Source organism: Diadema antillarum, unplaced genomic scaffold (genome assembly GCF_040938485.1).
Source record: "Diadema antillarum isolate AM-2024a unplaced genomic scaffold, OU_Dant_1.0 seq00000822_RagTag, whole genome shotgun sequence".
NCBI lineage: Eukaryota > Metazoa > Echinodermata > Echinoidea > Diadematoida > Diadematidae > Diadema > Diadema antillarum.
The window spans coordinates 756562-777858 of NW_027271699.1; the positions used below are offsets into that span (position 1 = coordinate 756562).

At 39.2% G+C, this 21297-nt stretch overlaps 1 protein-coding gene across 1 annotated transcript in view; it reads left to right on the forward strand.

Annotated features, from left to right (window-relative positions):
* The window catches only part of LOC139739965 (MAM and LDL-receptor class A domain-containing protein 1-like), a 31026-nt gene extending 17681 nt beyond the window's left edge, over window positions 1-13345 (forward strand). Inside the window, exons 10-19 of the mRNA XM_071650562.1 lie at window positions 1885-1975; window positions 3157-3348; window positions 3886-4157; window positions 5798-5885; window positions 6894-7031; window positions 7928-8190; window positions 10123-10342; window positions 11123-11382; window positions 12377-12464; window positions 13086-13345. Of these exons, the coding sequence (XP_071506663.1) occupies window positions 1885-1975; window positions 3157-3348; window positions 3886-4157; window positions 5798-5885; window positions 6894-7031; window positions 7928-8190; window positions 10123-10342; window positions 11123-11382; window positions 12377-12464; window positions 13086-13345 (1872 nt within the window). The remainder of the gene's footprint in view (window positions 1-1884; window positions 1976-3156; window positions 3349-3885; window positions 4158-5797; window positions 5886-6893; window positions 7032-7927; window positions 8191-10122; window positions 10343-11122; window positions 11383-12376; window positions 12465-13085) is intronic.
* Window positions 13346-21297: the final 7952 nt, after the last annotated feature.

Consider the following 21297-nt stretch of genomic DNA (forward strand, 5'->3'; position numbering starts at 1 on the left):
AGAAGAGACGAAGAGAGAGGTAGAGATGGGGGGGGGGGGGGGGAGATAGAAGAAAAGCCAGTGCTCAAAATACTATCACTAATTAATAAATTCCAGACATGCTTGAAATCCTCAGTCTATATAAAAACATGTCTTCGTGGGAGGCCTCCAACCGTTTTGTTTGGGCCTAAAGACTTCTCAGGTAATCGACAAGTTTCTCATCAGCGAAGAACTGGATGTACACATCCCTGTTGCGATCGCCGAAGACGTCGAGCAACATCGCAGCAAACGGGAGAGAGAATTATTTCAGGTCGGGTCAAGAACACAACATTTTGTTTTATTACATTGCTCGTCTCGAATAGATCGGAGGCGTGGCCGTTCTCTTTGTCTCTAGCCGGCTCCCAAGTGGTCATGGAAAGAAGCGATCAGTTCTTTACTGATCGATCGCTTTGCAGCTGCCTGCAAACGGTTCGGGCTGCCGAGCAGTCGTGGAAACACTTGAGCCATTTTTTAGCCCTCACCACCACAGGCTACCAACGCACCACGGCCTCTCCCTATCATCATCAACAACCCAGATATTGATATCGTGAAAATAGTTCGGCTACGTCGATAGCATCTTTACATATAGCGGATCCCTGGATGCTGAGGTGATGCAGCGCACTGGAAAGGCTAGCGCGGCGCCGCTGACCGACTGACAAAGAGACTCTAGCAAGTCCACGACATCCTTCTCTCCACCAAGATTGACGTGCACAGAGCCTTGGTCCTGAGAGCACTGCTCTATTGTTGAGAGATGTGGACCACTTATCGCCGGCAAATCCCCCTGTTCAAGCTGCTGGAACAATTTCACCATCCCAGCGATGTCTGTGGAGGACGTAATTGCAACATCAGGATAGCGTGGACAGAGTGGACAGGACAGAGTGACCGGACAGAGCGTCCAACCTCCGGGTTCTGGAACAGTGTGGCCTCCCCAGCATCGATTGCTTGATCATCACGTGCCATCTGAGATGGACAAGACGTATTGTTCATATAGAAGACGACATGATTCCAAAGATGCTACTTTACGAAAAGTTGAAACAGGGGCACCACGTTCAGGGAAGACCCCCAAGAGATACAAAGACACTCTACAAGAGCAAACCTTAAGAACGTCACTTCACGGTGAACTCTTGCCAGGAAGCAACTGCTTACGACAGAGCTCTTTTGGAAGTTCCTACGAACGCAAGACACAGATGCTTTTGAAACCAACAGAGCAATCGCAATTCAGTCATAGAGGAGATAAGGAAGTAGGGATCCACTTATTAAATCCCCTTCCTTGTAGCAACTATGACCTATAGTGTGCGTCACGAGTTGGACTCCATTCTACAATAGAGGGCCCACCTCGCCAAACGTCTTATCGCTCTACTCACCTGAAACATTCGATCATGATATGAAATCATTACGAACCTACTTTCTGTTCCTTCTTTTGTTCTCATTCTACTCGATATATTAATTACAGTCATCTTACAATGATGTGGATTCGAGCTTTACATGTCCAGATCACGCATCGAAAGCGAATGATACTTAAGTTAAGATACGAGTTTGGATTCTTTTTATGTGATAATCTACTTCAACTGCTGTCGACTAACAGTTTTCTGTTTTGATTTTACCTGTGAATGCTTTAAATGAGCATGCTGTAAACATTTAGATAATCACAATCACTTCCACTGTATATAATGTTAACATCATACTTGGAGAATGGTGTATTGGTTCTGTCCCTCACGAGAGAAGCCGTTTAGAAATGACTTAATGTGCATCCATATCTCCCTCTCTTGCGCTCCTTGTCTTGATTATTTTTCATTCTTTTCTCTCTCAAAATCGTATCAATCTGTTCTAATCTTCTCTGCCTCTTTCGCTTTCTCTTCTTGACAGATCATATTCGAAGGAAAGACCGGTATCCACTCTCGTGACGATTTGGCCATTGATGACGTCGATGTGTACCATAGTCAACAGTGTCCAACCTGTATGTGTGGATTGAGATAGTATAGCACACTACTTTAATGGATAGTGGAAATGACAATGCCGTTAGTGTGTTCTCTTTTCGCACGAAGCAGCTCGGGGTTACCCAACGTATCTTATTCTTGTAGTTGAGTTTATGAAGTGCGTCATTCACATTTGAATAGTTGCGCATTTATCTTTATCATATCAAATACTTTGCATAAGAATAATAACTGGAAAAATATTTATACTTTGCAGTTACATTTCTGCGTAGGGAGCAGTCTGCTCTCGTACGGTCAGGGCAGATAAGACCTAGTGTATGATGATGAAAAAATCTGTCATCCCGACTCGTACTCTTAGCAGACTTCTTAAGTATGATATGCACAGCCTTTTCAAATGCTCTCTTAGCTTTCTCTATTGCAAGCACTGAAAATCGTGAGCGAAAGGCTAGGGAGCCGATGCTGGGTGCGATGCGATTGTGATATCTTATCATGACCACGGGAAAGCCTGACCTGCGCACCGCTCCTATAAATCATTGAATGACTCAGTCACTTTGACAATCTAAACTGAGTGCATTGTAATTGCTATCAATATGATTTTTTTCAGGAGCTTCTTTGGACAGCTACCAAACGCGGGTAGTAAAATTCAGGAATCATAAAGGCGTAAAGTCGTAGAAATAGCAGCCAGAATTCCGAAATGACTGGCTCCGGGGACGGGCTCCGGGGACTGGCTCCGGGGACGGGCTCCGGGGACTGGCTCCGGGGACTGGCTCCGGGGACTGGCTCCGGGGATTGGCTCCGGGGACTGGCTCCGGGGACTGGCTCCGGGGACTGGCTCTTGGCTCTCACTGATGTCTCCACTAGTCTCTTTTTAACGGCCTGCTGATTGTTCCCTGTAGCGAACGCTCTAGCAAAGCGGGTCTGGGAAAATTGAATGCACGATGTTGCCTGCGTCTGCACATACTGAGTACAGAGGCTTGTGTCTCGACATTGCATGCCATGCTCCCACTAGCGATCATGCACATCCTTAGATTTCTTATCCTTTTTGTCTCCATTTTGTGACGATTTGTTTGTGTATTTATATATCATTATCACCATTGTTATTATTATTATTATCATTATTATTATTATCATTATTATTATCATCATCATCATCATTACTGTTATCATCATAATCATAATCATCACCATTTGCACCCCTATCAAGTTCCATCTGTCATGCCGGAAACGACCACCCCGCCGACAACGAACAGCATCACCTGCGACTTTGAAAATGACGATAACGCATTGTGCGGCTGGTCGCAGGGTGACAGGGACAACTTCGACTGGACTCGCATTAAAGGTCCCAGTCCAGAGTACAGCAGCGGCCCCGAAGTCGACCACACCACTGGAACCGCGGGTAAGCAATTATACGTTCTGATAAAGTGACATTATGTCTTGAAATATACCTTTGTCCTTCAACCCCATGCTAATTTTGACAGTAGGGCCTATGTATTCTACAGCGCTCTCGCTGAAAACTATGGAATTTGGCAGTAATTGGCACCAAGTCTGCATCCGTAGCCTACCTTCTAAAATCAAAATTATGCTTTGACTTTTAACTTCTATTCAGTTTATTTATTCATTACCTCATTACTTCAATGCAATTGGAAAGGTGTGTTTCATATATACATCAAGTAAATAATGCATTATTAGAATACATCGAAATCAAATATGGCATAAATATAGGGCCATAATATAGTAAATGAAGTCCTTCAATCAATGGCAAGGGGCAAATGGTTCACTTACTAGTCTTCTCATCTTTCTGTGTCTGCGTAATGTCTTTTATCGTGAGCAAACGAAAGCGTGAACACTTTAAGACAAACGTTTCTTTCATACCACTCCCTTCAATCAAACCTTTCCTCCCCCTCCCCCCCCCCCCCCCACCTTCTGGCTGTAGATGGATATTATATGCTTATCGACACCTACGAAAACCTTCCGTCGAACGGCCGAGGGGAACTCAGGTCAGCGCTCGTCGCGCCGTCAGGTAGCGACCGCTGTTTCCATTTCTGGTACTACATGTACGGCAACAACATCAATTTTCTGAACATTTACCTCGTCGAATATGGCAACACAATCCCGATTGATCCTCAAGTGCAATTGTACGGCAACATTGGGCAGGCCTGGCTGGAAGGCCTTCTCGACATACCAGCGTCAACACGAAGCTTTAACGTACGTACGAAGCCGAAATTCACACCCCGTACAATTATATGCAATACTGACAATGCCTACAATGGTTATGAAAGTGAATACGCTAATTAGGTTGATGATAATTATGTTACCGTAATTACAGGTCTAGTGTCAGTAGTAACAATATTGATTCTGAAAATATATGTCAATGTTCAATATTTTTTCGTTTCGTGCAGTATTGTTTTATTTTGATTTTTACTAGTCATTGCTAGTCTCATTCTAATCTTTCATGTCAGCCGCGTGCTTTTCATATCTGTCGTAGTTTCTCTCGGTTGAAGACTTTCACAAAAAAAATAAAAATCTTCTGTGCTAGCTTTATGATCAAATTATCTAAATGAAATACAATGTAGAAAGCTCACGTTCCTGTTTCTTTTCCATATCAGCATAATGTATATATTTTTGTATGTTTCTTTCTGAGTCTGTACAAATTTGATAAACGTAACCAGCTCCATCAAAATCCTTGTCGCATGTGTAATGTGCAGTGAAATTCAATAGAGAAAATCTAATGGGGACAAGATGACATTTTTTTTTCTGGGACTTAATGAATTAAAGTAAGAGAGCATTGTCCAAAAAGTCATAAGAGGTGACGGGTTCCGCTCACTTGAGGTGGCCATTAGGTATTCGTCTTTACGTTATGCAGTTAGACAATTTTGAATTAATTGTAAACCCGAAACGCTAGTATACACTGTTTATTTTTCCACGGCTGACTGCGTTTGGCTGCTTTTTAGATTCAGCTCTTCTGCAACATCAATGCAATGGAAGATTATTTTGTTAACTCTGTTTTGATGTCTATTCCTTCAACTTAAAAGTGAGGTATAGATTTAGTAGAAATAGCCCATGGTTTATGTAAAACGTAATTTATCATACAGTCGTTTTTTTTTTGTTTTTTTTTTTAATGGGGGTCTGGTTGAAGCGGGTTGGTAATCATGCAAGAGATTGCCATTTGTAATATCTCTATGAACCCTTCTCGTTCAATGGCAGCTACAGCCACTTATTGTATTGGTAAGAATTAAACGGTGCTAATAAAGACTCGGTCATCCTCTACTTGCTTCCATGCCAAATTGCATGATTACAGTTTGACGGAAGTTGTACTCCTAAATCAAAAAATTCATGTAGGATCGTAGAATTTGATGTTGTTTTTTTTTACATTGAAATAGTCCTTCCTGATAAAGGTCACACACCCGACGGGTGCTAAAGATAAAGAAAAAGATTAAATCATAAGAAAACAAATCAGCTTGAATACACCAGGGCATATAGCCGTAACTAATGATAATGACTTCCTCTGTTACGAAAAAGACAACAAAACCCACACAAAAACAAGCAAACATGAAATAACACAGAATCTGGAGACTTAAATTACTTACCGTTAAAGTAAACTGCCCTATTTTCGTTGATCAAACACAAAGTACTCTTTGTCCAGTTTGCAATAATCAGATAATAGATAAAATAACTATGATCATCGTTTCGTGATGGAATTGAATCTTAAAAGAGGTTAATAACATTAATTCACGGAAGAAAGTTGTGCTTGCCAAAAGTCCGTGCGGAATTCTTGGGTTTAGTGCCAATACTATCCAATCTAGTCGAATTTTGTATCCCCTCACTCTTTACTCTTAACTATTTAGATTATCGTCGAAGGAACAGTCGGAGCATCATCGTACGGAGCTGACATAGCCATTGACGATGTTAGCCTCGAAGGCGGCAAGTGCGTTGGTAAGAATAAACAACTTGATGTTAGGAAAAACGACAACAAAAAAGCATAAAAACAAACAAACTAACTAACTAACTAACTAACTAACTAACTACATGTGTAACTAACCATCTTCTTTCCAAAATCAATAACTTCGTGTCATGTTCGTGATTTGACGCTTAGCCTTTCCCCGGGCCTTTTCATCGTTTTCTAATTTCATTTTCCACTCTTGTTTATGGAGTATTTATATCATTATATATCTATAGCATTCCCGCATATTGTCAGACCATATTTACGAATGCTTTGTCATGACTTTTTGTGATACTTTTTTTGTTATTTTTAATGAAAAATATATGAAACTATATTGCACTAAACCTAAAAAGTTATTAAGAATAGTTATAATGATAATATTATGTTTATGATGATGATGATGATAAAAGAATGATAGTATTAACTATGACATTATCATTATTATTATCAATTGATTATTATCATTACTGCTACTTCTACTGCTACTACTTGACTACTCCTACTTCTGCTATTACGACTACTTGTTACTGCAATTATTACTACAGTGTATTACTATAACTATTACTATGCTACTGATACTATCAACACAATTGTTACTCAGGTACAGGTCAAATAAACACTTGACACGCTGAGTGGCAATAATGCTACAGCGCAGACCATTATGATTTCTCATCCGTGACTCCGTTACCTTACAATATTATTCAATCTGCCGTGCCCTCTAGATTCTTAGATTTAGGCTGTACAGCAGTTATATTCTATGCAAAATCGACAGTTGAGTTCCAGGATTTGCAACATCATAAATTTTGTATAGCGTGTCTTCACTCGGATTCCAATATCGACGGAAATAGAATGTTTTCTACGAACATGAAGATGTACATTGATTAATATTGACATATTATTGGGAATGTCTCAGATTATGGATCTTGTTTTTCTTCCCCCCCCCCCCCCCCCCACTCCACCCCACCTAGCCTCAGGGCCAACGATTTATCTACCAACTGTAGCAACCTGCGATTTCGACACAAATATGTGTGGCTACACTCAGTCCGATGATAACGACTTTGAATGGTTCAGGAACGCCGGACCGACTGGTACGGACGGAACAGGGCCGATGGCAGATCATACGACGGGTACTGACCAGGGTGAGTTTTGCTTTTATTTGTTTGTTTGTTTGTTGTGTTGCTGTTGCTGTTGTTGTTGTTGTTTGTGTGTTTTTTTTTAAATAAATCTCCGATGCCGTAGCTACTATACACTAACGAAAATACCAGGAGCAACAACCATAACTACCACTACTGATAATTCCCCCGGAATAATTATTCTACATCAAACATATATTCATCTGAACACATAATAGATCATGATATTTCACATGAAATACATAGAAAAATAAACAATGAGATATCCTGACTCACTCCATCACAATACATATCAAGAGAACTGGGGACCGTTTCATGAAACTTTTTGTCGGTGATTTACACTGACAACTGTTAAAAGCTACTGAAATCCTTGTGTCTGATTGGCTGATAGCAAATTTGTCGGTGAAAACCTCCGACGAACTCGTTGATGAAACGCCCCCAGGGGTCTAAACAGACACCATTTTAGGTGATAATTATTTCGTGACTGATAATTATTTCATGACTACTCGATGCTTCAACTACTACTACTACTACTACTACTACCAATTCTTCTTATTCTTCTTTCTCTTCTTCTTCTCATTCTTTTTACTTCTGCGATACTACTGCTGTTGCGCGCTACTGCATGCTACTACCACTACTGCTGCTGCTGCTACTACTACTACTACTACAACTACTACAACAACAACAACAACAACTACTACTACTACTACTACTACTGCTACTACTGCTACCATCATTCTACTACTGCTGCCAGTACTACATTCTTAATTGTTTGCAATATTGATAGCTGTATTCATGGTACAAAATTATATGATTGCTGCTACTATTGTAATAGTTATCAACATCATCACTTATTTCGTGTGGATCCTCACCCTTTCAACATGTGTCCATAATTACCTCAGGGTTCTACATGTACGCTGAAACTTCTCAACCCCGCTCACCCGGAGACAAGGCCCGAATCGACTCGCCTGTCATCAACTACTTCAACGACACTTACTGCATGGAGTTCTACTACCACATGAGCGGGCTCGACACCGCTACGCTGGTTGTGTACGAGAGCGGCGACTACTACCCCGACAACGAGCTCGCTCGTTTGACGGGGTACACGACGGCCGTATGGAATCCGTACAACGTCAATATCCCCAAGAAATATGGACCCCTCATGGTAAGACCAATAAGAACCATCGCCATCAATGACAACAACAAGAATGGAATAATTGTGGAAACAAGTACATTGGATAACAATGGGCTGCTTCCGAACTTTAAAATTTCAAGCCAGCTCCGTTGTTTCCATTGACGTTTAACCCTAACTCACCTGGGGGGGGGGGGGGGGCATAATGGCCCCCCTCGACACTTCGCGCGACATCTCCGCAACGCGAGAACGCATCCACATGGCGATTCATGACAATTTACCTTGAAGCCTTGCGCAACTTTTAAGACCAAATTTGCGACGTCCGGGTACGCGGTTTCGAAGTTACGCAACATTATGTAAGTGCATGTCAGACTGAAAATTGCTCAAAAACGTGATTTTGTGTACAAAACCAATGCAAATCAGGTTTCTATCTGAAATTCGTAATTGTATTATTATTTTCACTTTTCGTGATTAAAAACAATTAATTGTATGTTTCTTATGATTGAAATAGTGTTGCGAATGATTCCCATTAAAAACAATAAAAAAACCCAAAAAGTACAAAACAAGGAAATACATAAGAAATTATAAAAACAATAAAATGCATAAGAAATTAAAATTGAAACCAATTTTTTTTTGACCTAGATTAAATCAGAATTCACCAAAGAGTCCTCAAGCAAAAAAAAAAAAGAAGTTTGGAGGCTTTATTTAATGATTTGCAGCCAAATTCTAATTTTATGCATAAATCAATAGAATTACACCATGTAATTCATATAAAATACTAGTAGAATAAAGCGATTTATTGAAATTTGATAACACAGCCCTATAGACTGCATCATGAGTAACGTGTGTGTCAATTTTTGTAACGAACGCGCGAATCGCGACTGAGATCATGGGGGTGCCCCCCCCCCCCCCCCCCTCTCGGGACTTTAGGCTCACAAAATAGCCCAGGTAAGTTAGGGTTAAGTCGAGTACAATTAAACAGGCAGAACTGTAAAACTTTTATCATAATCAGACGTGAAATTATATTTCTATGGAGTTTAACCGGAAGTTAAACATGCTTTCACGAAATAGACTTATTCAGGACAGTATATGCAAATCAAAAAGCATCACCTGACCGTAATCGCCTTCACACCCACCGTTGACCTTCACCCATATACTCACTAGATCGGATTTGTTTTTGACGCGAAGTAAAAAAAAAAAAGAAAATGATATGTCTTATTCTTGCATTAAGCACTCACAAAGTCGTAACAATAGCATAAATATATAAATCAGCAATATCTTGTAAGAAGAGGTCATTAAAATCATTATGCTCAGTCATGAAGTACTGAACATATTTTTCTATTTTACATACGAACTAGTGGCAAAGACGCTACATTTATAAATGTATCGTCATTGCTACTAACTTCTTGTGATCTATTGACATTGTCGTGATTTAGTAGCAAAACGCATTAATCGTAGCATTACAACGCACAAACATGCGCGTGGAAATTATACACTCGTGCAATTCCGAAACTGGCCATTAGATAATGTTTCTTAAGTTTCTCTTCACAAAAATCATAGCTATCAAATCATGCTGTTTAAAGATATCTCATCGAAAATTAAAAAGAAAACAAATCATCTTCTTTGCTCTGGAGGTAGCCTTTTCAGGTAATGGTGTCATGGCATATTCTTCACATCGGAGCTGCATGGCTTAAAGCGATTCGATGACACAAGCACACACACACACACAATGACACATCGACCCACACACTTGCACACGCACACGCACACACACTCACACTCACAATTGTATCAGAGGGTACTCAGTACTCGTTCAGATGCACACACAGATCTGTACACAATAAAAGAGCACTTTTGAATAGCATTTAAGAATATCCCGGTAAGTTCCGTCGAATCTCCCGCCAAATTTCAAAGCGCAATATCATATACCTATAAACATTTATCTTTTGCATCACTCGTGTCCAGATCTCTTTTGAAGCGACCGTGGGCAGCAGTTACCGGGGAGATATCGCAATCGATGACGTCGTCCTCATGGCCGGACCCTGCAGCGGCTACCCCATGGAAACCATGTGCAACTTCGAGTTCGGCTACATGGACTGCAGCTTCGAACAAGACGACACCGACGACGCTGATTGGATGTGGTTCGATGCGCTGACCACCGAATTGCCCCCAATCAAAATGCCAGGTAACGGCTGGCAGGGTTATTGCTCTCTCAAAATTATAAGATTAGGCAGCACCTCGAACGGGGATACCCAGCAAACATGAAAGGACATGCATGATCCTCACATTTTGTCCCCCGCAATGTATATCGACTTAATGCCTTGATAAGTGATTATGTAAAGTTATGCAAACACTGGCAAATAGAAAGAGAGATAAGGTGTGTGTGTGTGTGTGTGTGTGTGTGTGTGTGTATGTGTGTGTATGTGTGTGTGTGAGTAAATGTGAGGGAGAGAGAGAGTTTGCGTGTGCGATAATACCATCTACCCTCTATATGCAGCATCACTGTACGGCAAGAAAAATCGTTCTAAAGCCAAATTGAAATAAAAGCATAATGTACATGCGCTGTACATGTATATTGATTGTCCGTACAGCTAAAATTCAAGTAGAATATAATCTTCTCTCTCGCCGAGAGCACGATGAAACTTTGGGCAAGTTGTCCGTTCACACATGAATTATTTTGAACAAGGGGACATCGAGACAAATCTTAACCCCCCCCCCCCTTAATTTTGTATAGGCGCCTCCCCTTTACAGAATTCCTGAATCCGCCGTGGCTATAGAGGGCAACAATCATTTATCGGGCTCTAAAGTTTGGCAAATGAGAACGATACCATGCCATTGATCGCACGATGGATACGGGATCGTTTCGAACCGTTCTGGACCATCTTTTTCGGCAGACTCGTAGGCTGCATTCCGGATGATTTTATACGTGTCAACCTTTCTGTCTTTTGGATGCTTGTATCAACAGGTCTTGGATCATTCATGTACTTTAGCGGAAATAATTTGACCGCCGGCTCTGTGGCCATCTTGAAGACCCCAATCTTGACACTTCGATACAACGACCACTGTCTCATTGTCAACTACGCCGCAGAGGAAGCCATGGAGCTGAACATCGTGTCCGAGGGTCTCAGCGGGGAACGGACCATCCTGAAGTCGGTTAAAAAGACGCAAACGCTCTCCACCTTAGAGTACACGCTGACAGCAGATAATCACGCCAATAATTACAGGGTGAGGGCACACACAAACACACACACACACCACCACCACCACCACCGCCCCACCATCGCCGTCTTTCTTATAGAAATTTTGATTTTAATTTTGAGCGGAGGGGAGAAATTAAAAAAGAGCGACTTCAAACTTTTTTTTATTATTCGATCGCAAAAACAACAACAAACAAACAAACATGAGAATAAGAAGAGGTTCTTCAATTTCAAAGGCTGAAATTCGAGACCTCAAGTTATGATGCCTGTTAACGAAATGTATACCTGCATTGTCTAAAACCTATAAGAATAGCCCATACGTGAATATTATTTGTACGAACATCAAGATCATTACAATGAAGACTCAATTTATCTCACATCTTATGATGATAAAGGACATTATCATCATCATTTGCCCTGGGTAATATGTTCAGAGTTAGCACTACTCTTCCAGAGGACCACACCATTGGCATTTACCCAGTATTGCCCCCCGCGCACTTTTTGGTTGGTAAAAAAAAAAATCCTGTCTATATTTGACAGTCACTGGCCCTATCCAGTATATCGCAGCCCTTCTGGAAGTGGGCAGTTAAATCAAAAGTTGCATTCGTCACCATGACGTAATAATACTAATTGAAGTCGCAGTATCAACCCATCATTAAGATATAGCAGTAGACCTTAAACAGAGATAGAGGAGCATGAATAAAATTTACTCCTTGATGTGGTATTCGTAAATTGTCAACTAAAACTGCACTTTGTAGAGAGAACTTTAATTCTGCACTGTGCTTTTGCTCCTTTTTTTTTGCCTCGTTCCCTCTTACTAAAAAAAAACTGTCAATGGGGATATTTTGGTGCTACCTTTATTAATCTCAATTTTATATCAATCTTAAAAGCCCACCTCATCTCGTTAACCAAATACGCAAATTCCAGTCATTGCCGATACTCCTTTTTATCAATGTTAAGAGCCAACCTCATCTCAAATACGAGAAATCCAGTCATTGCCGATTTTCCATTTTCTCCTCCAGATTGTCCTAGAAGCAACAGTTGGTACAGACAACAAGGGCATGGCAGCTATCGACAATGTCTACGTCGTCTTTGGTTACTGCGGACAGTGTAAGTGTATGACCCTTTTTTAGACAATGATCTGTATTTCTCGCGTAGTCGGCAGCCACATTCCAGGCCGCTTTGTTCTGCTACAAATCGCTGAATGTCTTAGCAGTTGTCTGTAACGTCTTCGTCCTAGAAGTAAGATTGATTTTCTAGACGAATGATAGGGCGCACATCATTACGGATTCTCATTTTCTTTGGAGCTCTCTCTCCCTCGTGTAAATGTAGGTATATATATATATATATATATATATATATATGTGTGTGTGTGTGTGTGTGTGTGTGTACGATTTCTGTTTTCATTTGACAGACAATGTCGTGACAAAGTACCTGTTTTCATTTTTCTTTGAAATATAAATAGGACAATCGTGAACCGCACATCTGTGAACATTCGAGGAAGGGAGTTTTCTTAAAAAATATGTGGCAGTATGTCAGTAAATTCAATTGACTTGAATTGAAACAGGACCTTTACTACTATCCCCATCGTATTGTTGATAAAGTCATCACACCGTTAGAGATGAATACAACCAAAGAGTTTTCTTTTCTTAGACCTTTGTGTGTTCTTTCTTATTTGTTTCTGTTTCGCGTGCTTTGCTTTCTTATTTGTTCTTGTTTTATCAATATCAGTCACCGGCGGGCAACAAGGGTCCTCGACTGATTCAGGAACAACCGCCGCCATCGTCCTCGGCATTCTCGTAGGCGTAGCCTTACTCGTGTTCGTCGCCCTGGGTATTCTCCACTACCGCAAGCAAAGAGCCGAAGCCTTTCCGCCAGCCGCGATGTCGTACAAAAATGGCGGCAACATCGATCCGGTATCGTCCATGTCCAAGGAGCCCGGCATTGACAATCCAAACTACGCAACGGCCAAGATAAGCTCCGAGGCATAGGCAGTGTTTTGATAAAACCGAACAAAAACATAACTTTAATGCTAATATTACATGACTTAAAGGGCCCAGTCAATGTAACTATACGTCATTAAAATCACCACTTTAAAAAACGACGTAAACGTCCATAAGAATTTTTAACAAGTGCTTGATTGCTTTAAGCAAAATTAGACCTAGCAGCTACAAAGCTCTCTAGATTCAATTTTCTACTGGTAACGCTCTGTCTTAAATTGAGTCCACCATCGTATAAACTTTATGAACAGCTCTTATGAAACCTTTTCATGTATTCTACAAACTAACATCATTGATGTCAGCATAAAAACAATTCTTGTACGTCGTTCGACTCTGCAATCAATCCGTATAAATGTTATATACAGTTGTATTCTATATAATGAATCACTTTAGAAATTGCTTCGTTTTATTAAAGTACGTCTCTTTTCATACGCCAAGACAGAGAGACAAATTCCACACAGCAATCAAATAATGACAATATGATTTAAACATTCCAAATTCGGCTGTGTTTTCCTGTGACGTCACTTAAGTAGAGTTCCTAATAAGTTTTTAACATAACAAGCTTTTTACTTCCGTTATGGTTATGCTGGTTATGGCGTCGTGAGATTACACTTATCTTGTAGGCAGACAGTGATTGTAGGAGTCAATTTCTCCTCACTAATTAAAAAAACTCAGAGATTATGCCTTCTTTCAAATCATAGAACTGCTGAATGCGTGAGGTAAGATTACAACAAATCTTAAGGATGATATTGAATAATTATGATAAGACTATACCTACTGCCAATTTTGGGGTTCTGCATTTAACTTTGTGGACGACATGTTCTCAATGAGTGTTTCAGCTAAACACTAAATTTTATACATAGCTCTTGGTATAATTCAAGTAACATATATATATAAGCCTTATTTGGTTGTGCCATTTTATCAGTATAAGAATGCACAATGCAGGTACATGTACAACGTACTTTCACCATTTCACCACCGTCTGACGTTCATTCATTCTTTCCTCGATCCCCCCCCCCCTCCTCAAAAAAAGTGTCAGCACATTAATTGGACTGATGGTTATCAATAGCTTCCGACTGATATATTTTCCCCAGTTAAGAAATGGAACTGGCATTTCGATTTGTTCCATGCGAAAGACAATCGTAATTCGAAATCGAAGCAAAGTTTAAGATTATGTTTCTACCTATACAGTTTTCACATGATATGTACATAGTTATTATTTTCTGACTGATGATATTCAATTTTCAATATTATTCTGCCTCCTCGTCTGCTTCATGGTTCTTATATTAACTAATTAATAATTTTAGTATAAGTTTTCATTCATATTTTGACTCTTCTCCAGAAGAAGTTGTTTTGTATACCACTTGAGATTTAAGTGACTTGTAACTGCATGTATATTGTCTAACCCTATCACCGTGACAAATATTACCATAACAACAATGAACACAATGTAAAGAAACAAGTTTGCAATGCAGCATTGTTGTTAATGAAATCATTACATTAAATTTACCGTTCAAATGTTTATACTTGAGCGAGTATAGCCATATGCCATTGCTTAAGAAGTAACTATGGCTAAGGTAATGCCAGTCTGTATTTTTGCCAGTTTTTAATCATATCATGTTTTTAATCATATCATTATTGATGTTGTATGTGACTGCTTGCGCGTGTGTGTTGTTGCTGCTGCTGCCACACTGGCTGCTGCTGTTGCTGCTGTTGCTGTGTATGTTTTGAGTACGAGAGTATCATGCATGTAATGTACTCGTGCTGTAAAGCCATTATCGGTGCACAGAAATTCAACAGTTACAAATTAAAAGAATCCTACTTTTCCAATTGATGCATATTGAGTATAGCATCCAATCATCACTCCAAAATGATCCTCGTTCCACTTTCCATACCTTGAACAAAATATATCTTGAATTCCCGACACTGACATGACTCGGTTTGATTTTGATTTGATAATTCAATGTGTTCATGCCAATATGACAATGATTTGATACACCAATGATTTTGCTTTATGTATTGTGTTATCGTAACGATTAATGTTCAAGATATCGCTGCCATTGCTATTTGTTGCTGACACCTTTTCTTTCTGTCTCTCTCTTTCTATAGCACACACAAACTAACGTTCTAGTGAACAACACATCTCCACGTAGATGTGCCCTTACATGGGGTGTAGTGGCGGATCTACAGGGGTTAAACCCCACACCCTTTGGGCTGCCAATTCGTAAAGTGAAAATGTGATTTGCCCAGAAAGTGCCATCATGTGTGTGTAGACTTATACACAGTATGTTCCTAGCACTCTGTCTCAGGTTCTTCCTAACGATAATATATATATATATATATATATATATATATATATATATATATATATATATAGGCGTACCTGTGTTTTGGTGCTATGTCTGCTACCGGCGGTTTCACGCTGTCGCGATCTTCAGGCACACTGACAAAGTGGTGTGTTTCTGTGTTCATGTGGCGCGGTGGATCGGTTTGACGCATGGATGGTTTTTCTTTTCCGGTGTCTGCATTTGGATATAAGTTCGGACCTTTTATTGAGTGCTTTTTTGTTTCTGATGATGATGGCCTTCTCATCGAGGCAGAGGTTGCACATGCCACTCCTTCTTAGAGTTAAGTTTGACTTTTTTGGATGTCCCATGTCAGTGTGAAGGCTCCAGATGTATTTTGAGAGTTGGGTTTCGTTTTGGTATATATATATATATATATATATACATATATATATATATATATACATATAGTTATACATATATATATTTATATATGTATATATATATATATATATATATATATATATATATATATATATATATACATATATACACGATGTAAAGACATTGTTCTTTCTTTTGCTTGTCATTGGGAACCCCCCTTGGGGGAAAAGTAGCGGATCAAAACTATATATCTTGAATTCATATTTACTTGTTTCTGCTGATGCATTATTCAACCAAGTCGACTCGGTAATTTCTCCATATCTGGCATTTTGTGCACTAACGAAACTAGTTTTTGATCTTTCTCCTGATGACTATCAGAATCCTGATTGGAATTTTATCAAAAAAGTAGATATATCATCATTTTTAATTATGACAGACTATAGAAAATGAAAATAAGTGAATAAATAAACAGGGTTTAGAATAGGTCTGTAATCATTCCGGGGAAAAATATTTCATTTCATATTCATTCGCTATAATTCTCGGCGCATAAAACACACACACACACACACACAATAGCTACAACTTCTAGACTATGTAACAACGGTTATACTAAAAAGGGTAATCATTATACGCAAAGGAGGGGTCATGCGCATGCGTCTTTCTCGGCTGTTAAATATTATTGTTCAGTGAGTGCTGAAGTGAGTGCCCTATTGTCAAGATGAGTAATTGACCGGAGTATCTTCTCATTGGCCATTTGGCGTACAATGATGAAATGACATGCCGCTTGTGAAGTGGTCACAGGGCTCCCATTACTTTGCTCGGTTGTTATCGATTTATTGATTACAAATATGAATGCTATCAATCAGGATATTGTGAGTGCGGATGAATAAATAATTATTATACCTCATTACCGAGGCGGACAACTCGACAAGGTCTGACTTCCTTTTTGACAGTACAGTCATTGCAAAGTAGCACGAAAATAGAACAATAAGAAATTACGTTTTACTATATTCGATTTGATTGATATATCAATTAAAATTTAATCATCAAACCATACAACATAATATTATCATCAAAGGGGAATTCCGAATCTATTAGAAGTTAATCTGATGAGAAAGAGTTAAACTTTATCAGCACGACAGTGAAAATTGGATCAAAATCTGATAAAGTTCAGGAAGTTATGAACAAAACAGATCTTAAAGGGAATTCAAACACAAAGAGCAATGTGGATTGAGTGAAAGCAGCAACATTAGTAAAACACATCAGTGAAATTTGGATGAAAATCGGTCAATCGATGCAAAAGTTATGAATTTTTAAAGCTTTGGTGTTGGAACCGCTGGATGAGGAGACTACTAGAGAATATGACGTATGAGAGGACAACAATATAAAGGAAATATGAAGAAAATTCCACACACACAAATCATTTTTTTATGAAAATTACATTTTCCATCAACTTGACACTGACATATGCTAAGGGTAGCAATTTCCCCTTGCTTTCTGAAAGCTATCAGTCAAGTGCTCTTTTATAATGCTAGAAAAAAAAATTTTGTCGGAATTTCCTTTATATTTTGTTTGTATTGTTGTCCACTCATACGTCATAACCTCTTGTAGTCTCCTCATCCAGCGGTTCCAACACCAAAACTTTAAAAATTCATAACTTTTGTATCGATAGTCCGATTTTCCTCAAGCTTTCACTGATATGTTCTACTAATGTTGCTGCTTTCACTCAATCCACATTGCTCTTTGGGTTTGCCTTCAGTTCCCTTTAAACAGTCAAATTGAATATACATAGAAGAGAGTGGGTTGATGATTCCATTCCTTCACTACTTGCCATATACTTTGTACACAAAATCTTGACATTACCTTTTTTTCATACGCAATTATATACATTTTACTATATACATTGTATACCAATCGTATGCCCCAGTGTAAAGGTGACAACACAAGAAAAGTTAAAAAAGATACAACTAACAGTGACTAGCCATGCTAGCCGTACGGTAAGCATCTCTCTATATAAAAAAAAAGTAAAATAACTTCTGTCATTTCATTTTCCATATGTCTCGGTTATCAAGCAGAGTCCGTTTGTACTAACAAAATTAACTTTGGGTTCTCATCATTCTAATCTCGTCAACTTTTATACGATTTATACAAGGTCAGTTTCAATGGCATTTATTGATCAGCAGTAAACTATATAAAACATACGAGAATAACGTAAGCCTGTTTAAAAAAGGGAAACTTACAAAAATTACACTGGTAGAGAGCTATTCATTACTTGCACATATACCACCTTCCCCCATCCCCAAAATATGATTATTATCATTTAAAGAACGTTGTCTCTCCCAAATGCGAAGAATCTGAATTATTACACAGGCTAGCAATATCAACATCCTGAATACATTGTGATAACAGTATTCTGATATTTTTAAAAAATACATGATAATAATGAGAAAAACTTCTTCTTGTGAAGAGGTAAAACACTTTTAGTGAAATGAATTTCACGTCAAGGCTTTTAAATCACGTTTTAGTCCATCACCGTGGATCCTGGAAGTTCCATCACCATGGTCGTAGTGACGTCATCAGAGGGACACATGTCCTTAAACTGGAGCAGTATGGTGAAGTAAGTAATCAAGGCGCTGATGACCTGCAGCGAAGTGAACGACACAAATTTGTAAAGTTATGCGCATGCGTACAGAAGCTTTTTAGCATTCCTTTTTAGTTCACGCGAATAACAGAGAAACAGAGAATTATTCCTAAAACTTTGTTAAAAGTATATACAAAGTTATTCTTGGTAATGTGCATTTGAGTATTTTACCATAGTAGCTGAGCAATATCATTATTACTATTATTAATATTACTATTACCATCATCATCATCATTAAGGATATGCGTGCAGTTTTGATCCGTGAGTCCACGTGACTTTGTAAAGGGTCGTGTGATATTAAAAGGCTGCATCTGCTTCTCTGTTCATTTCCATAAAATACCTATGAGATAATATTGTCCTGTGGGTGAGTATGAATAAGTTAATGTTCTAACGTAGCTGTTCTGATAGGGGTAGTTGTCCGGGGGTTGTCATCCAGAAGGTAGATGTATATCGAGCTTCATATTCATTCCTATTAAAGTTATGCGAAGATTATGTAAACCCACCTTTTCCTCTCGAATAAAGAACAAAAACAAAACAAAAACAAACAAATAAACAAGTGACCGGGTGGTCTCCTGCTCACCCGAGTATCCCAAGTTCACCTTCCATACATTCTTGGGAACTATTGCCCAAAAGAAGATAGAAAACTTGCATGGGGAGCTTTGGGAGACATCACAGACGAAGGGCATGGCTTCTATATTATGTGTAATACACGTGTACTATTTCTATCAAATTGGCAATAATATCTATCAAGTTTGTAGAAAATTTGACGATGCGTTTTTAAAAAGAAAATCAAAATGTGACCATTATGAGACTATGGAATACTACTTGAACACTTGGCTCGGGTGAGCTAAAAGTCAAAGTAACTACTTCACTATCGACAGTGCGCCCGATGCCCGAGAGGCAAACCGTTGCCTTGTCGCAATTTTTCTTCTCCATAAATGATATTATTTCTGATTTGGTGCAAATACGTCCAACAACAAGGATTTTTCGTACACTTGGTTCGGCAGTTGGATCTTTTGTGTGTTTCCGCCACATAATGTGTTTGCAGTATCATCAAGATCTTTAAGCTAAATAAATAATAATAATAATAACTGCATTTATATGGCGCTTCATACTGACGTTTCTAAGCGCACTTTGCTACTCATACAAATAGACCAGAAAATTAGGAATAAGCTCAGAAAAAGGAAAAATAAAAATACATTCCCCAAGACATTTCAGTGGTTCCCAAATATTGGATAATGTTCTTCAACAGATAGGTAATACACATGGAGATTGTGTGACCAAGGCACATAGCATTTTGTAATACTTCTCACCCTCATAGATGCAAATGTCCACACACTTACCGCTAGAACACGCTCCTTGGTGATGACGAAGCACCCAAGAGCTGTCATACCTATCTCTTGTCCATCCAGCCTGGCCAGAAACAGGAGCTGAGTCTATTTGCAGATCAAGGAATACAATCAGTGTGAAAGAGAAAAATATACATGTAGATAGATAGACAGATAGATAGATGGATGGATAGATAGATGGATGGATAGATGGTAGACATGGAGACAAACAGATAAACACAGCAAGGGAAAGAAAGGAAAGAGCAAGAGACAGATGAATAAAAAAAAAACAAGTGGAAAGCGAGAATTGGTGAATGAGATGCGACTTATCGTTAAGTCATTTCAACTGCATCATGACTATTGTTTATGATTGTAAACTATAACTATAATTCCACGAGAATGTCTCGGGCCGGCTCCGTTTTTGGGTAACTTATTTCGATTTTCGGGCGTTTACATCAAAATTACACGACACTTTGCCAACTGTAAACGAGGTTATGGCTGTATGAGTTCCATCCCAAATTAAACATGACGCGACACTTTGATGAATAATGATTGTCCAATATGTGTAATGTTGTCATAATGTCTTTCAGTGTTCAATGCGAATGGGATAGAGAGTATCTCGAATTAAGAACGTACCTGTGTGAAATTCGTGTCGAGCGGACCTTTCTCTAATTCATGAATATGCCTACGGAGAGCGTGGGCCTGGGGTAAGAAAAAGAAAACGTAACATATAAACTGGTGATATGTTAGACGATGAAACTTACGTGACTCAAAGTTCCTTTAAGTGTTATGTACCCATGTAAGCATAATGTATATAACTTTGTTTTACTTAATATGGAAATAAAATTATTTTGAATTGAATTTGAAATGCATGGAATGTGAGAAAATAATGCAGTAATTCGTACATGAATAAAGTTCCGCACTTTTACATGCCTTTTCATGGACTCTGACAGCCGAAAATGAAACAGCTACAAGGGTGAGGAAAGAAATGAGCACCCAGTAGCATCCAATTTCCTGAATCTTCTTCTCGTATATGACCTGATAGAGCAGAAATATAATGATGGGAATGTTGGTGAGGTAGTTCACGGCTGCGATTGGCGAGAGAGCGGAGTCGGCGGTTTCCAGGGACCGACAAATACTGAGATGCCGGCGACGAAACGAGTCCAGCTGCTTTACATCGACAGCCATCTCGTTTCTTGCGGGCTCACTGAAGTGTCTGACGAAGTCAGAAGTCAGACGATCGAAGTGGCCAGCCAAAATGTCAGAAATGAGCAAGAAGTACCCGATCGACACGATGTGCGCACA